Source organism: Euleptes europaea, chromosome 15 (assembly GCF_029931775.1).
Source record: "Euleptes europaea isolate rEulEur1 chromosome 15, rEulEur1.hap1, whole genome shotgun sequence".
In the NCBI taxonomy this organism is placed as follows: domain Eukaryota; kingdom Metazoa; phylum Chordata; class Lepidosauria; order Squamata; family Sphaerodactylidae; genus Euleptes; species Euleptes europaea.
Window position 1 is genome coordinate 28,675,564 of NC_079326.1, and position 14,208 is coordinate 28,689,771.

Consider the following 14,208-nt stretch of genomic DNA (forward strand, 5'->3'; position numbering starts at 1 on the left):
AAATGAGGACCCAGCTTGCTGGGGGATAAAGGGAAGAAGACTGGGGAAGACACTGGCAAACCACCCTGCAAACAAAGTCTGCCTAGTAAACGTCGGGATGTGATGCCTCCCCATGGGTCAGGAATGACCTGGTGCTTGCACAGGGGACCTTTACCTTTTATTGTCAAAGTACTAGAAATAAAATAAATATTTAGAGAGCTGTATGATATTCCTGTCTCCGTATCCTGATATTACATTATGGAGTTATTGTATGTGGGTTTTGAGGAATGCATCCTATATTATGATTTTAGTGTGTACATATGGAGCACACAATAAAACTGTAAAACGGTTAGATCCAGGGATGCTTGTCAGATTCAGGAATGCCCAGCACATCTTTTAAAAGATGAGGTTAAATATTTGTCTAGGCTACAGGGAACTGGTTGTGGCCAAGCATATGCCTCTTGTAAAGTGTGAACTGGACTGTTATGTCCAGTCTACACTGGACCTTGTTACTGTTTATCACAAATAGTGTTTGCGGACCCCCACCCCATTAAAAAATGTTTATGTGAGACAGCGCTTGTGTTAAACTGAGGATGCTTTTATAAATATGTGTCATTAAAAATGGTTTCTTAATCGTTCAGAAAGTGTGTGTGCTTGATGTAGTGGTTAAGAGCAGTGGAGTCTGATCTGGAGAACCAGGTTTGATTCCCCACTCCTCCACATGAGCAGCAGAGGCTAATCTGGTGAACTGGATTTGTTTCCCCCTCAAGAAGCCAGCTGGGTGACCTTTGGCTAGTCACAGCTCTCTCAGCCCCACCTACCTCACAGGGTGTCTGTTGTGGGGAAGGGAAGGTGATTGTGAGCCGGTTTGAGTCTCCCTTAAGTGGTAGAGAAATTCACAGTGGGTAGCTGTGTTAGTCTGACCGCAGTAGTAGAAAAGAGCAAGAGTCCAGTAGCACCTTAAAGACGAACAAAAAGATTTTCTGGCAGGGTATGAGCTTTCGTGAGCCACAGCTCCCTTCTTCAGATACAGCTAGAATGTGAATCCATCTGTCTTTAAGTAGAGGAGAGTGAATTCAGACCTTAGGGAACATAAGAAAGGCCCTGCTGGATCAGACCCAAGCCCATCAACTCCAGCAGTCTGTTCACACAGGGGGCAAACAGGTGCCTCTAGGAAGCCCCTAGGTGCCTCTAGGAAGTGTCACATACCCCACTCCCAGTGGGCAGCCGTGTTAGTCTGTCTGCAGTAGTAGAAAAGAGCAAGAGTCCAGTAGCACCTGAAAGACTAACAAAAATATTTTCTGGCAGGTGTCTGAAGAAGTGAGCTGTGGCTCACGAAAGCTCACACCCTATCAGAAAATATATTTTTAGTCTTTAAGGTGCTACTTTTTTCGTCTTTAAGGTGTTGGTCTTTAAGGTGCTACTGGACTCTTGCCCCTTTCTACTACCCTTATTCTAATACTCTTGCCCTTCCAATACCCTTTTCTAATACGCTTGCCCTTTTCTACTACCCCACTGCATTCCCGTGGGGGTCTTCTCACTAGGGAGCGAGCCAGCGGGGCCCCTCGTGCGTGGAAAGCAAAACCGGCGCGCGCCTTCTGCATCCCGGCGTTGCAACCCGGGACTTTCCAAGTTGTTAAAAAGAAGAAGGAGGAAAAGAAGAACCACACACACACCCACCCACCCCTTTCTTTGCCCAACGCGTCTTGCTTCGTTAGCCCAGGAGGCCAACGGGGAGGGACTACGATTCCCATCTTTCCCTGGGCTCGGGGGGCGGCCCCGTCGGAGGCGGCTGCGGGAAGGGGGCTTTGTGCTGCGGGGCGCGCTCGTCTGGCCGGCGGCTCATCCCCGGGCTGCGCTTGGACGGCGGCGCTCGGTTGCATCCCGCGGCGGAGCGCGCATCCCGCACCATGCTCCTCCCCGACGGGACGGCGCGGGGCCGAACCGGCGCCGCATGCAGCAACCGCAGCAGCTGAGAGCCCGCGTCCCCTGGAAACGAGCCCGATTGCGCTGGGGAGGAGGAGGAGGAGGAGGAGGAAAGGAAGGGAAGGGAGAGCAATGAAGGGGGAAGGCGACCGTTTCCGCGGCCGGTGCTAGAGGGAGACAGAGATCTGTGCATCCCCCCCCCCTTTCCCATCCGCGGTTTTCCGATTCGGCGGCCGGGGAGGAAGGGCAGCTCGCCAGGGGGGTGGGCGAGGGCAGGGCTGAACGGGGGCCGGCGACCCTCGCGAGCGGGCGAGGTGGACGCATCGCCCCCGCCGCCGCCATGGGCAACGCGGGCAGCATGGACGGCCAGCAGACGGACTTCAGGGCGCACCACATGCCGCTCAAGCTGCCCATGCCCGAGCCCGGGGAGCTGGAGGAGAGGTTCGCCGTCGTCTTGGTGAGTGGCCCTTGCCTTCCCACCCACCCACCCCGCATCCCGGCCGAGCACCCCCATGCAGACGGAGAGAGAAAGAGGAGAGGGGGGGGGGTCCGCTCGCTTGGGTCCCCTTCGCTCCCTCGTTTCCTCCGCCGCCTTCATCCCCCCCCTTGAAATGGGACACCAGAGAAGACGGTGTGTGTGTGTCCTGGGGTGGGGGGGTGGGGGACACGTCCTAAAGACCCCGTCGGGATCTCAGCTGTGATTTCCTTTTTTTAATATATATAACATATTTTTATTGTTTTTTATAGTACAGTAGTTTCCATCATTCATTAACATGATTATATGATATAAACGATCTTTCTCTCTTCTCTATAACTAAGTCGAACATTTACATTGACTTCCCCTCTCTCCTCCTCTATCTTATGGGTAACTTTAATCGCCACCTTTGCATTTAATGGCTCATTCGATACAATACTTCATATAGAAACCTGATTACAATTCTTAAAATCTAAATCATTGCCCTGGATAGTATTTCTCCCTTAATCGATTGAATTAAGAACAAAGCGTAGCCTTCCACGCTTCCCAATTTAACTTCATGTTGGCAATATGTTGTGCACGCCTCCCATTCTCCCACAAATTCTCCTTTTGGTTGACTGATGCCGTGAGTGCAGCCGTTTCTGCTAGTGGGGTCTGAGCTGGGCTTTCCGACGCGGGGCCAGCGGGCGGCTGGAAGTTGGGAGGAGGCGGCCCCACTGCCTGCGGAGCAGCTGATCCATTGTTCGGAGGGGAGACGGGGGCTGGCGGGCTGGCTGGCGCGCGAGGGGAGGGGAGGGGAGGGGAGGCGGGCTCCCCTTGCACCGCTTCCACGCCCCCCCCACCCCCAGCCTTGAAAGCAAACACGTTTTCAAAAGGTATCTGAAGAAGTGAGCTGTGGCTCACAAAAGCTCACACCCTGCCAGAAAATATTCTTGTTAGTCTTTCAGGTCCTACTGGACTCTTGCTGTTTTCTACTACTGCAGACAGACTAACACGGCTGCCCACTGTGAATTGTGTGTGTGTGTGTGTATATATATATGTGTGTGTGTGTGTGTGTGTGTGTGTGTGTGTGTATATATATATATATATATATATATATATATATATATATATATATATATATATATATATATATATATAAGCTCATACCCTGCCAGACAATGTTTCTGTTAGTCTTTAAGGTGCTTCTGGACTCTTGCTCTTTTCTACTACTGCAGACAGACTAACACAGCTACCCACTGTGAATTATGTGTGTGTGTGTGTATATATATATATATATATATGTATGTATGTCTATATATATATGTATGTATGTCTATATATGTATGTCTATATATGTGTGTGTGTGTATATATATAAGCTCATACCCTGCCAGAAAATATTTTTGTTAGTCTTCAATGTGCTACTGGACTTTTGCCCTTTTTCAGATACCTGAAGAAGTGAGCTGTGGCTCACGAAAGCTCATACCCAGAAAATATTTTTGTTAGTCTTTAAGGTGCTCCTGGACTCTTGCTCTTTTCTACTCCTGCAGACAGCTAAAGCTCATACCTTGCAGGAAAATATTCTTGTTCGCCTTTAAGGTGCTACTGGACTCTTGCTCATTTTCAAAAGCGTTTTCGTCCCTCTCGCCGCCGAGCGCACCGGTAAAAAACACACACACACACAAAAGACGCGGCTGCGGCTTCCAGATTGCGGGAGCGCTCCCCGGCGCCGGTGGAAGTTCTGGCTGCGCCAGGCGGCCATTCAGTCGCGGCTGGCCTCTTCCGAGGAGAGGGCTCCCTCTCTTTGCAGCAGGGGGGGAGGAAAAGGAAGTCGGAGGGTCTGGGAAACGAAACAAACAAAGCTACACTAGAAAAGGGCAAGAGTCCAGTAGCACCTGAAAGACTAACACGAATGTTTTCTGGTAGGGTAGGAGCTTTCCTGAGCCACAGTTCACTTCTTCAGAAGAAGTCTGAAGAAGTGAGCTGTGGCTCACGAAAGCTCCTACCCTGCCAGAAAATATTCGTGTGAGTCTTTCAGGTGCTACTGCACTCTTGCTCTTTTCTATTACTACATACAGCAAGAGAAGTGAGCTGTGGCTCACGAAAGCTCATACCCTTCCAGAAAATATTTTTGGTAGTCTTTAAGGTGCTACTGGACTCTTGCTCTTTTCTATTGCTCTTTTCTATTACTACATACAGCAAGAGAAGTGAGCTGTGGCTCACGAAAGCTCATACCCTACCAGAAAATATTTTTGGTAGTCTTCAAGGTGCTACTGGGCTCTTGCCCTTTTCTACTTCTGCAGACAGACTCACATGGCTACCCACTGTAAACAAAGCTACAGTCCTTGAAGAAGGAGGAGGAGGGGGGAAGTGAAATACATTCATAGGCTTGCTTGGAAAGCCTGCGCGTTTTGTTGTTTAAAAGTGTGTGTGTGTTGTGGGGGGCGGGGTTTGCGTGGGTGGGTGGGTAAAACGTATAGTCTCTTCAAGGTTTTCATTCTTATTTTTTTATTGGCTTCGTTGGCTGGAGGCATTTCAGGGTTGGCCCTTTCTTGTCTTTTTTTTCAAAAAATAATAATTCAATAAAACCTGCCTCGCTGCAGCTGTGTCCACAGTTTTCACAGCAATCTGCAAAGCTTGAGATGAAGAGGGCATGGCTACACCTCCTTTTTTTTTTTTTTTTTTTACCTCTGAGAGGGTTTGGGGACTTTGGACTGCTTTCTCCTCATGTAGACCCCGAAAGCTTTCTCCTCGTTCGGTTGAATTAAGAGCCAATTGATAGATGGTGCAGATTAAATCTACAGAATTCAACCATTTGACCCATCCCCCCACATATTTGACCCTAAACAGTCTTCAGTCCAGTAACTTTACTTTTGCTGACCATTGTGTTGTCTCTGTGTCTGTTAGTGGAACTCAGTACTGCCTCTAACCAACTTACTAGTACTAACTTCTAGCGGTACTGGTTGTGGATTTAACTTTTGGTGTGGCAAACAGTACAAATCATAGAATCATAGAGTTGGAAGGGACCACCAGGGCCATCTAGTCCAACCCCCTGCCCAATGCAGGAAATTAACTACCTCCCCCCCCCCACATCCCGTGACCCCAACCCTCCATGAAAAGTTAGAGGCACGCATACAAAGCGCAAGCAGCATGTAAGCCATTGTTGAAAGGAGCAGGTGATTTTTGTTATCTGCTAGACAGGCAGGAAGTTTTGCAGCAGCCAGGAGGGTTCTGTTAAATTGCTTTAGGAGGCTGCCGATTTTTAAAATCAAAAGTGCTGTGCGAGTTGCTTTTCAGAGACTTCGTTGCTATCAACAGCGCCTCAGACGTTCCCTATTTCTCTGCATCTCGAGTAATGTATTATGGAAATCAGCTTTTGCAGCAATGATTGTCTTTCTGTCATGAGTTTAGAACCAACAGTGTAGTGTACCTTGAAGGAAACAAATAGGAATCACTTTTCTCTTTGCCTGCACTCACACCACATTTTAATTTTACAAATGGCATCCTGTCAGATGGGCCTTAAGTAATAGAATGTGCAAAAAAAGTAGTTATTTTCAAGGGAAAGCAGCAGTGAGGGTACGTGTGTTATGTCCCATGCTTGACCTGATGAAGAAAACTTTTTCTTTCCTTTTTAAATGATACTTCCCAAATATCTAGCAGCTGCTACTTTAGAAGTGTGTCTCAGTTTACAGCCCAGATGCAAAGATGAGTCCACATATTTTTTCCTGGAGTGGTCGAAGCAGTTGTGAAGAGGAAGGGCTAATCTGTGATCTACTCCTAAAGGTGTGCTACGTACCTACATCACACTGGAAGGAGGGTTTCCCCCATTGATTAGAGTATGAGTATAGAGTTTTCATCTGTTTTGTTATTTCCTGATGAGTTTATATATCATGTGAGCAATGCATCTTCTAAGAAGTTGTTGTGACTTAAATAAATGCACCATTAGGAAGGACTATATGGATGGAAATCTTTACATTTATGTTGATGGGCACGGGAGCAACCATGGAGGATGTCAGCAATAAGCCGGTCCAGGCTGATCTGGAATCTGCCCATTTGAAATGGCTACATTGTCTTCTGGTTCATGGACGTTTGGTCACTTTATGAGAATAGATTCCAAAAGTTAGAATCCTTGCCAGCATTTACGGCCTCTGAGAGTGATGGCTGCCCGGATTCCAAGTGATATTTGTGTTCACAGCAATTAGGGTCTACAAGAGAGAGGAGACCCCTCTGTGAGCATTTTGGACTGTGCCAAAGTGTCCAGGTAAGCTTGGAAAAAACGAAGTGCTCCAGGGGGCAAGAAACAGATCTGTTTCATTTCAGGGCCAGACTCTGGTGGTGTCTGGCCCCAATTCTAAACAGATCCACAGTGGGAGGTTAACCCATACATTACAGTGCCTGAACCCTCCTTTCTCCCAATTTTTAGGCTATGCCTTATCACTACTTCACGTTTGCAGTTCTTAGACTTCTGAGTAGGTGAGCTAGAAGCAGTGAGACCAAAATGGGTCAGGAAAGAATTTCTGAACATAGTGATATGAAAGGCAAAACCTTAAATCTCTCTTGTATTGGAAAGTATTACACATTTAGTATGAGCTGCACAATTTCAAAAATGCATTCATTTTTGATGGTTTGTTTATTGTATTATTTCCCTGTTGTATCTGCCTATTGAAAGTTCATAGTTGCCTTTTTGAAACGTTTGAAAATCATTTTAACTATACAGTTAAATAACTATGCAGTTAAATAACTATAGAATAACTATGCAGTTTTACTTTGGATTATATTCAGGGCGGGTTGAGATGTTAATTTAATGTTGAAAGCAAAGGAGTTAAATACTAAAGTGGGATTGCATGTATTTGAGTTGAAGGTAGGTATTACTAAATAGGGAACTTTTTGCCAGGGATAAGAGTTCTGGGTTGTGTGAACAGATTAAGCTACTTAACTTCTGCAGTACTACCATAATACTTTCCACTTTCTCTGAATGGGTAGCTAAGCTTATAAACTTGCATGGATATAACATAAATGATTCACTGTATTCAGTTTTAGCACATCCATTAATTATGACATCATGTAAAGTATACAGTAAAGTCAATACAGTGCTTCAGTAATAGAACTATCTTCTATCTGTCATGTAATATAGGTCTTGGTGGGTGGCTGTTTATGTTAATTTTTTAATTACTACTGATTGACTTGGTCAGTTTATCATGTGAATAAGCTTGTTAGTAGAAGAGCTTGCATTGGTACACCAGCAAAGCAATCCTAAACAGAGCAACACCTTTCCAACACCACTGACTTCAATGGACTTAGAAGTATGTAAGACTGTTCAGGATTACAGTGCAGATTTAATGGTAATTACTCCAGGGATGCACCTATGACCAATCTTATGCTTCATTTGCCTAGCACATTCCTCTTGCCTCTTCTCTCCCATGCTTATGCTAAGTATTCTCGGTGCCTTTAGTTCTTCTTTATACTTATCCTTGTCCAGGACTGGAATGGTAATGCTGTGCCATCTGCATACTGCATCCACAGTAGGAATTTATTTGTGTGCAAAAATCCCGTAGTATTGCTTTGAATAAATGGGGAGGTTATCAAGTGCAGGGGATTTCCACATGGGTATCTAGAACAGGTTGCTGTATCAGGTCATATTTATGTAGAACTAGAAGTCTGGTTATGACATAGTCCTGTTAATCAGGCTGCGAAGGTTGACTACACTATAAATAGACATAAATAGAATCACTTAAATAAAAAAAAATCAAACTATTTACAGTTAAGGTTGCTGGGCAATGCCTGGCAACCAATGAGAAGGTTGTGGACGGAGAATAGGAAACTGGGACACCAGCTGGAGCATTACATCGCTTCTGGAACCAATATAAGGTAGCTCTAGGAATTGCTGGAAACTCTATGTTAAAAGTTTCCAGTGTTTCCTAGAGCTACCCTTTGCCCATTTTGGGGTTTTATCATAAATGGTACAGCACTGTATGCAATGCTGTTCTTTTTTAAAAAAATTATCCCATCACAGCTTAGGGTATTGGTAGGCTACAGTGGGCTTGGTAGCCGTATTCACAGTGTTAAGTCTGAGCACACTTAGTCATTGTAGTATCATGTAAAATCCTTACTGAATACATAGAACCATATTTTATCTGTGAGCTATGTTCTGTCTACTTGTGATGGATGCCACAGTGCGAGCTTGCACTGTGTTCTAAGAATATAGGTCCATTAGGAAGTTGGGTAGCCTTTCCTGTATTTTTCATATGGTTGAACAGAAGACTGGTTAGTTTGTTAAGTCCCTTCAGTTAAGGTGCATATTTTCTTTCTAAACTGGTTGGGTTGAACTTGCTCTGTGACTGGACCACTGAATTTTCCCCGCAGAACTCTTTCACAATGTGAGGTCAGGTACATTGTTTTAGAATGCTTAATGACCAGGAAGCTATCCAGTTGTTTCTATGTTCCAAACTTTTGAAGCGGCAAAGCTCTGGTTTTGTTGGGAAAATCTTAAAACGGAAGATGAGAATAGTGTTACCCCAATCAGACCATGGGGGTTACTGCACTTTGTATTCCCAGCTATGTATTAAGAGTTTGAAAATGTTGCAAAAAACATCACTTTAAAAGGGTTTTTGCATACCACAACTTATAAATGGTTGGAAAACGTCTTCACAGCTAAAGGGGCCAAACAAAGTGCGAACAGTCTTTTTTATAACGTTGTCAAACTCTTAATACATTGGTGGAAATACATAGAAAGTGCAAACAGTGTATTTTTTATAACATTTTCAAACTCTTTACATTGCTGGGAATACAAGTGCGGTAACCCCCCATGTTGACTTTTTGACTTTCCTTGACTTGTACTTGAAAGCAAATTTTATTATATTCTTTTCACTGAGGTGGTATTTGTATATTGTTACTGGTTCTTAATAATGCCTATTTCTAACTTAATTTAAGTTGTTGAAGAAGCCTGAAAGTAGCAGCAACACAATCCAGCTTACTTCATTGCCGTAGAATTTCTAAGCAGCTACTAGAAGCTGTCCAACTGCTTGACAATCTTTCTTTACTGTGATGAAGTGGAAACAGCAATGAAAATGCAATCCTGTGCATTTACTCCATTCTGAGCACACTGGAATCAAAGGGCTTAGGCTGGTCTAACTCTGTATAGGATTGCATTGTTAGAAGTTTTTAAAGAATCAGAGTGAAAAATCAGAGTGAAATTTTAGCATATAGTACCATTGTTTTTAATGTCATATTCAAACATTTATATTTGTATTCAACCAGGTGTTTCCTGCAATCCCAAAAACACTTCCCTGCTTGATTAAATAATATTGGACTTAATTCTGTGCAGATCTTTTTAGGGTTGCTCCTACTTGTACCAGTTTTGCCATGAGTATATCTGTGGACATAGTTATTTTCTCTCTTTAGCCACATCACAGTTTTTTTTGTAATGGTGCATATTATAGTCCAGGAGGCTGAAAACTGTAATTATTAAGAGCTATTACTAACATGGTTGAGCACACAGAAAGCTCAAAAATTTATGCTGGAGGGTTGCCAAAGCCTAGCTCTCAGAATTTGAGTGCCTTGACCTGGAATATGAGTGAGGTAATGAGGAACATGGAGCTTCGAGACTGCGGACTACTGTTTTGTCACCACTGAAAATAAGAACTGGCAATGCTAAATATCTGAGATAAGAGCTTTGACATGAGAGGTGTGCCTTTCCGACATGCATGAATCTCTAGGATTTTTAAATTTAGAAATGAATTGTAGAAACATATGCCCATGGAATGTGCTATAAAACCATCTCTTTGTGTGTAGAGGAAGCCTTAGTTATATGTGTCTGCCAAAAAAACAGTGGGTTATAGATCAAATCAAGCCTGAACTGACCCTAGAAGCTAAAATGACTAAACTGAGGCTATCGTATTTTGGTCACTGGAAAAGACAGTCATTCTAGGAAAAGTTGAGGGCAGCAGGAAAAGAGGAAGACCCAACAAGAGAGGGATTGACTCAATAAAGGAAGCCACAGCCCTCAATTTGCAAGATCTGAGCAAAGCTGTCAAAGACAACATTTGATTCATAGGACATTGAGTCATAGGGTCGCCATGAGTCGGAAGCGACTTGACGGCACTTAACACACACAGTCTCTGTAACACAGTTAATGGGACCGAAAGCCATTATATACACAAGTGTATCTGTTATGCCTGAAGAGTTTCTGTAGAGCAGGACAAATACCTTGCCATCCACATGTATATGATTTTCAAAAATATATGTATCTATATGTCACAGTATATTCAGAGGTTGTATTAACTGGTTCCCCACCACCCCCGCTCCCCTATTTACATTTTAAAGATAAGAGTTGGGGGAAAGTAATATCTGAAGCAACCGTCATTTTGTCTGGACTGTGCCCAAAAAATTTGGACGGAGGCGGTAAAGGCTGAAACTTCAGTGATTCCATCAGGGTGGTCTCTTTTTTAATAGTGTGTTCATGTTTACGGAAGACACATGGTCACGAAGAGGGGGCCGAGGTAGAGTCTGCAGAAGGGTCTAAAATCTGATGAGCTGTTGCTGACATAATCTAATCATTTGCTCACATGTTTGTGGTTATCCTAACATGAAACATCTTATTCTTAAAATGTGCTGTTGCATTGTGCAAATGACTGTCCTTCAGAGGGACACAGAACAATACATTTTTGAAAAAGGAAATGCAACATAACGATGTCTGGTAATCCGTTTTTTATACTGCATACGAGGTCTCCCCATTCAGTTTTGTGCTCACAGTATGCATACGTGTGGATACTTACTTAGTATCTATGCTTGAGAAAAACGTGATTGGATACCTTCTCTGGAGTACAGTGTGTTGCCCACAAATGTCTTAACAATCCATTCCAGGCATGGGAACTCAGACGTGAAAAATGTGTTTCATCAGAGTAACTATCTCCATTAAATTCAGCTAATGCTGCATGTTACCTTACATTCCTTTTCATATATGCCTTAGGAGTTGTGGGATTCAACCTTGGAGTCCTGTGGGCTAGACATCATTTTTCTATACCTGGCACCACCAAGGCTACTGTTTGGAAGTGCAGATTTCATTCACCTGGCATACAGACACCATGGATCAAAACCCTCCTTATATACTTCAGTCTGATAATCTTGGAGGGTCAGTCTCATGATACTGCATATTGTGTTGTTTCAGTGCCTGCTGTTGGATGCCTTTTGTTCGAGCAACTTGCGTGGAGAGAAGTCACTAGTCGGCTACTGTGTTGATTCAGACTGCTTCCCTCCCAGCAGTTCTCCCAGCAACAGTTGTAAGGGTGGTATAATGGATACTAATCAATTAGTCACCTCCTAGCAGAGGAAGGCCTAAAGCCTAAAATACTCTCTACAAGAGTGTATTTTCAGGTGACTGCTGGAATGACTCCTTGGGTTATTTGCACTCTGGCCTAGGATCTTCTGGGTAGCATCACTACCCCCTACCTACAGAGCTCACTACCCACTACCTCTGCATGGCTTCAGCCAGGAACAGATATGCACATTGCCACTCCAATTGCCATTGGTGGGTTCCTTCCTGTATGCCATCTCCTACACCTTTCTCCTGTTCGGTTCTTTGGCCTGCTGTTCTGTTTCTTGATATGCCTCGAGCCGCAGGAACTATAGCATTGCTTTTGAATTTAGGCCGGCATTCAAACTGTCCCTTGGCCCTCCGCCTTCTGATTACCTGCAGCCTCACAAAACACTGAAGCTTGATTCTCCAGCACTCAGAACCTGAATCCAGGTGTCAGACCACCTCCCTCCAGTGGAGTGATTGGGGATTCCCATGTACTGAAACGATGTAGGGCAGATATCGTGATGAGCAAACCTTCTAAAATCCTGACCTGTGTCTTCAGGCTGTAAAACTTTAATGTTCTAGCTGTGAGAGAAGGGCATCTTGAAAGCTGTGGGTGATTCCCATTGCACTCTTGGGGAGGCAGGACTAGATCTTAACCATGTCTTCCTGGGCAGAAATCCACCCACTGCTCTCAGTTTCCATCCTGCCTCAACGGGGAGAGCATAGTGTTTCTCTGCACTGAGAATTAGCTCTTAGGGAATTTTTTTCTATTATTCTCTGTTCCTTTCACTATCAATCTTGCTCTTATCGCACCATACTACCCTCTAACCTCCTCTGGCCTCTATATTCAGGCCAGCGCCATTCCGCCTAGTGGGGAAGCCGCTCCAGAGGCAATCCTAGACTTAGGACCTAACTGATGAGGCTGATGCCTCTGAAGAACCAAATAGTAAATCATGGTTCAAATGAAATAAGGAATTCTTTCCTAATTTTCACAACAAAAACTTCATTGTCCCCTTTCTGGAATATTTTGATCTTCTGGTTAAAGCTTAGTGGGACAAACCACTGGCGAATAGACAGTTCTTTGCAACCACAAAAAGTTATAGAAATTGGACTTTCATGCTATGGATCTTTTCCAGATTCCCCAAGTGGATGCCCCAGTGGCAGCCTTACAGTCCTCAGACCTATTATTTGAGGATGGGATAGGCTACATTTGAGATTCCTTGGATAAAAAGATGGATTTTTTTGGCTAGAAAGTCCCATGAGGCAGCAACCTTAGCTATCCAGGTTAGAGCTACAACCTCCATATTTGCTGGAGCCTCAATAGTGTGGTCTGGAAAACTCATTCAATTAACTCCTAGGGACAACAGAAGGTTGTTGAGGACCTTAGTAAGACCCTGATAGCAGTCACCTTCATGGCTGACGCTTCTTTGGATGTGATGACCTTCGCGACCTGCTAAGATGCAGCCACAGATGTAATGCAGAGAGCCTTATGGTTTAGAGCATAGCGAGCAGATTTTAGATCTAAGTCCATCCTTATGGCATATATCAACATCATGTCCTGGTGCGGACTGACAACATGACAGCCAAGGCCCACCTCAACAAGCAAGAGAGATAACGATCATCCACTCTCTACAACAGTGGTTCCAACCTTTTTTTGACCAGGGACCACTAGGACTTTTTGTTCGGTGCAGGAACCCCAAGGTTCAAAATAAAAATTCTGAGAATTTGAAAATAAACTTTAATCATAACTGTTAGTTAAACATTAAGCTTAGAATAATATTTGAATATATATATTTATAATAGAGAACTTTTAATTGAAAATATTAATTTATTATGGGTTTATAACTTTGTTTCGCGGACCTTAATTTAATTCTCGCGGACCCCTGGGGATCCACGGACCCCTGGTTGGGAACCAGTGCTCTACAAGGAGACGGAGCTGATTCTCATATGGGCTGAATCCGACCTGAAATCGATGTAAATTTTGCTTTAATGAATAGACCCTTTACACTATTTTATTCTTATCAAATAAAGTCATTTTTAAATGGGTATGCTTATGGGTGTGAAACATTGCATATTTTCATACCAAATTATTGACTTAATCTGTTGGTGCTTTCTTGATGAAGGTATGAACCCATTCTGTCAAGCTGCATGCGTCACTTGCTCTTCCCTTCAGTCAGATCTGACTAGCCTGGACGAAAGCAATAGGCTTGCTTTTTAAAAATACTCTGATGAAGAAGGATTATTGTGTGGTGCCTGCATTAGCAAGGATGAATCCATACATCACAATTCATTCCTCTTGGAATATGCATTTGGACAGAACCATAGAATAAAACCACAAGCTTGGGGACAAGTTGTTTCATTCAGAGAGTGCCTCCTGTGTTGGTCCCCTGAGGACCTAAACATGGAGTCCTCAAAGCCAAAGCACTGATTTTGTAAACTTGTTATAATCTGAACTGTTCATAACCCCATACTGGGTTAACCTTGGCCTGGTTTACATATGTAGCTGAACGAGGTGGCAGAGGGCTGAGTTGGTAGAATGGGCTGTTACC

General features: G+C 43.9%; 1 protein-coding gene across 5 annotated transcripts in view; it reads left to right on the plus strand.

Annotated features, from left to right (window-relative positions):
* The first annotated feature begins 2,245 nt into the window (after positions 1–2,245).
* FMNL2 (formin like 2) overlaps positions 2,246–14,208 on the plus strand; it is a 248,757-nt gene continuing 236,794 nt past the window's right edge. For 4 of the 5 annotated variants that reach the window (XM_056861347.1, XM_056861350.1, XM_056861348.1 and 1 more), the window contains exon 1: positions 2,246–2,362. In XM_056861347.1, coding sequence (XP_056717325.1) covers positions 2,246–2,362 — 117 coding nt within the window. The remainder of the gene's footprint in view (positions 2,363–14,208) is intronic. The other variant, XM_056861351.1, reaches the window with a different exon arrangement.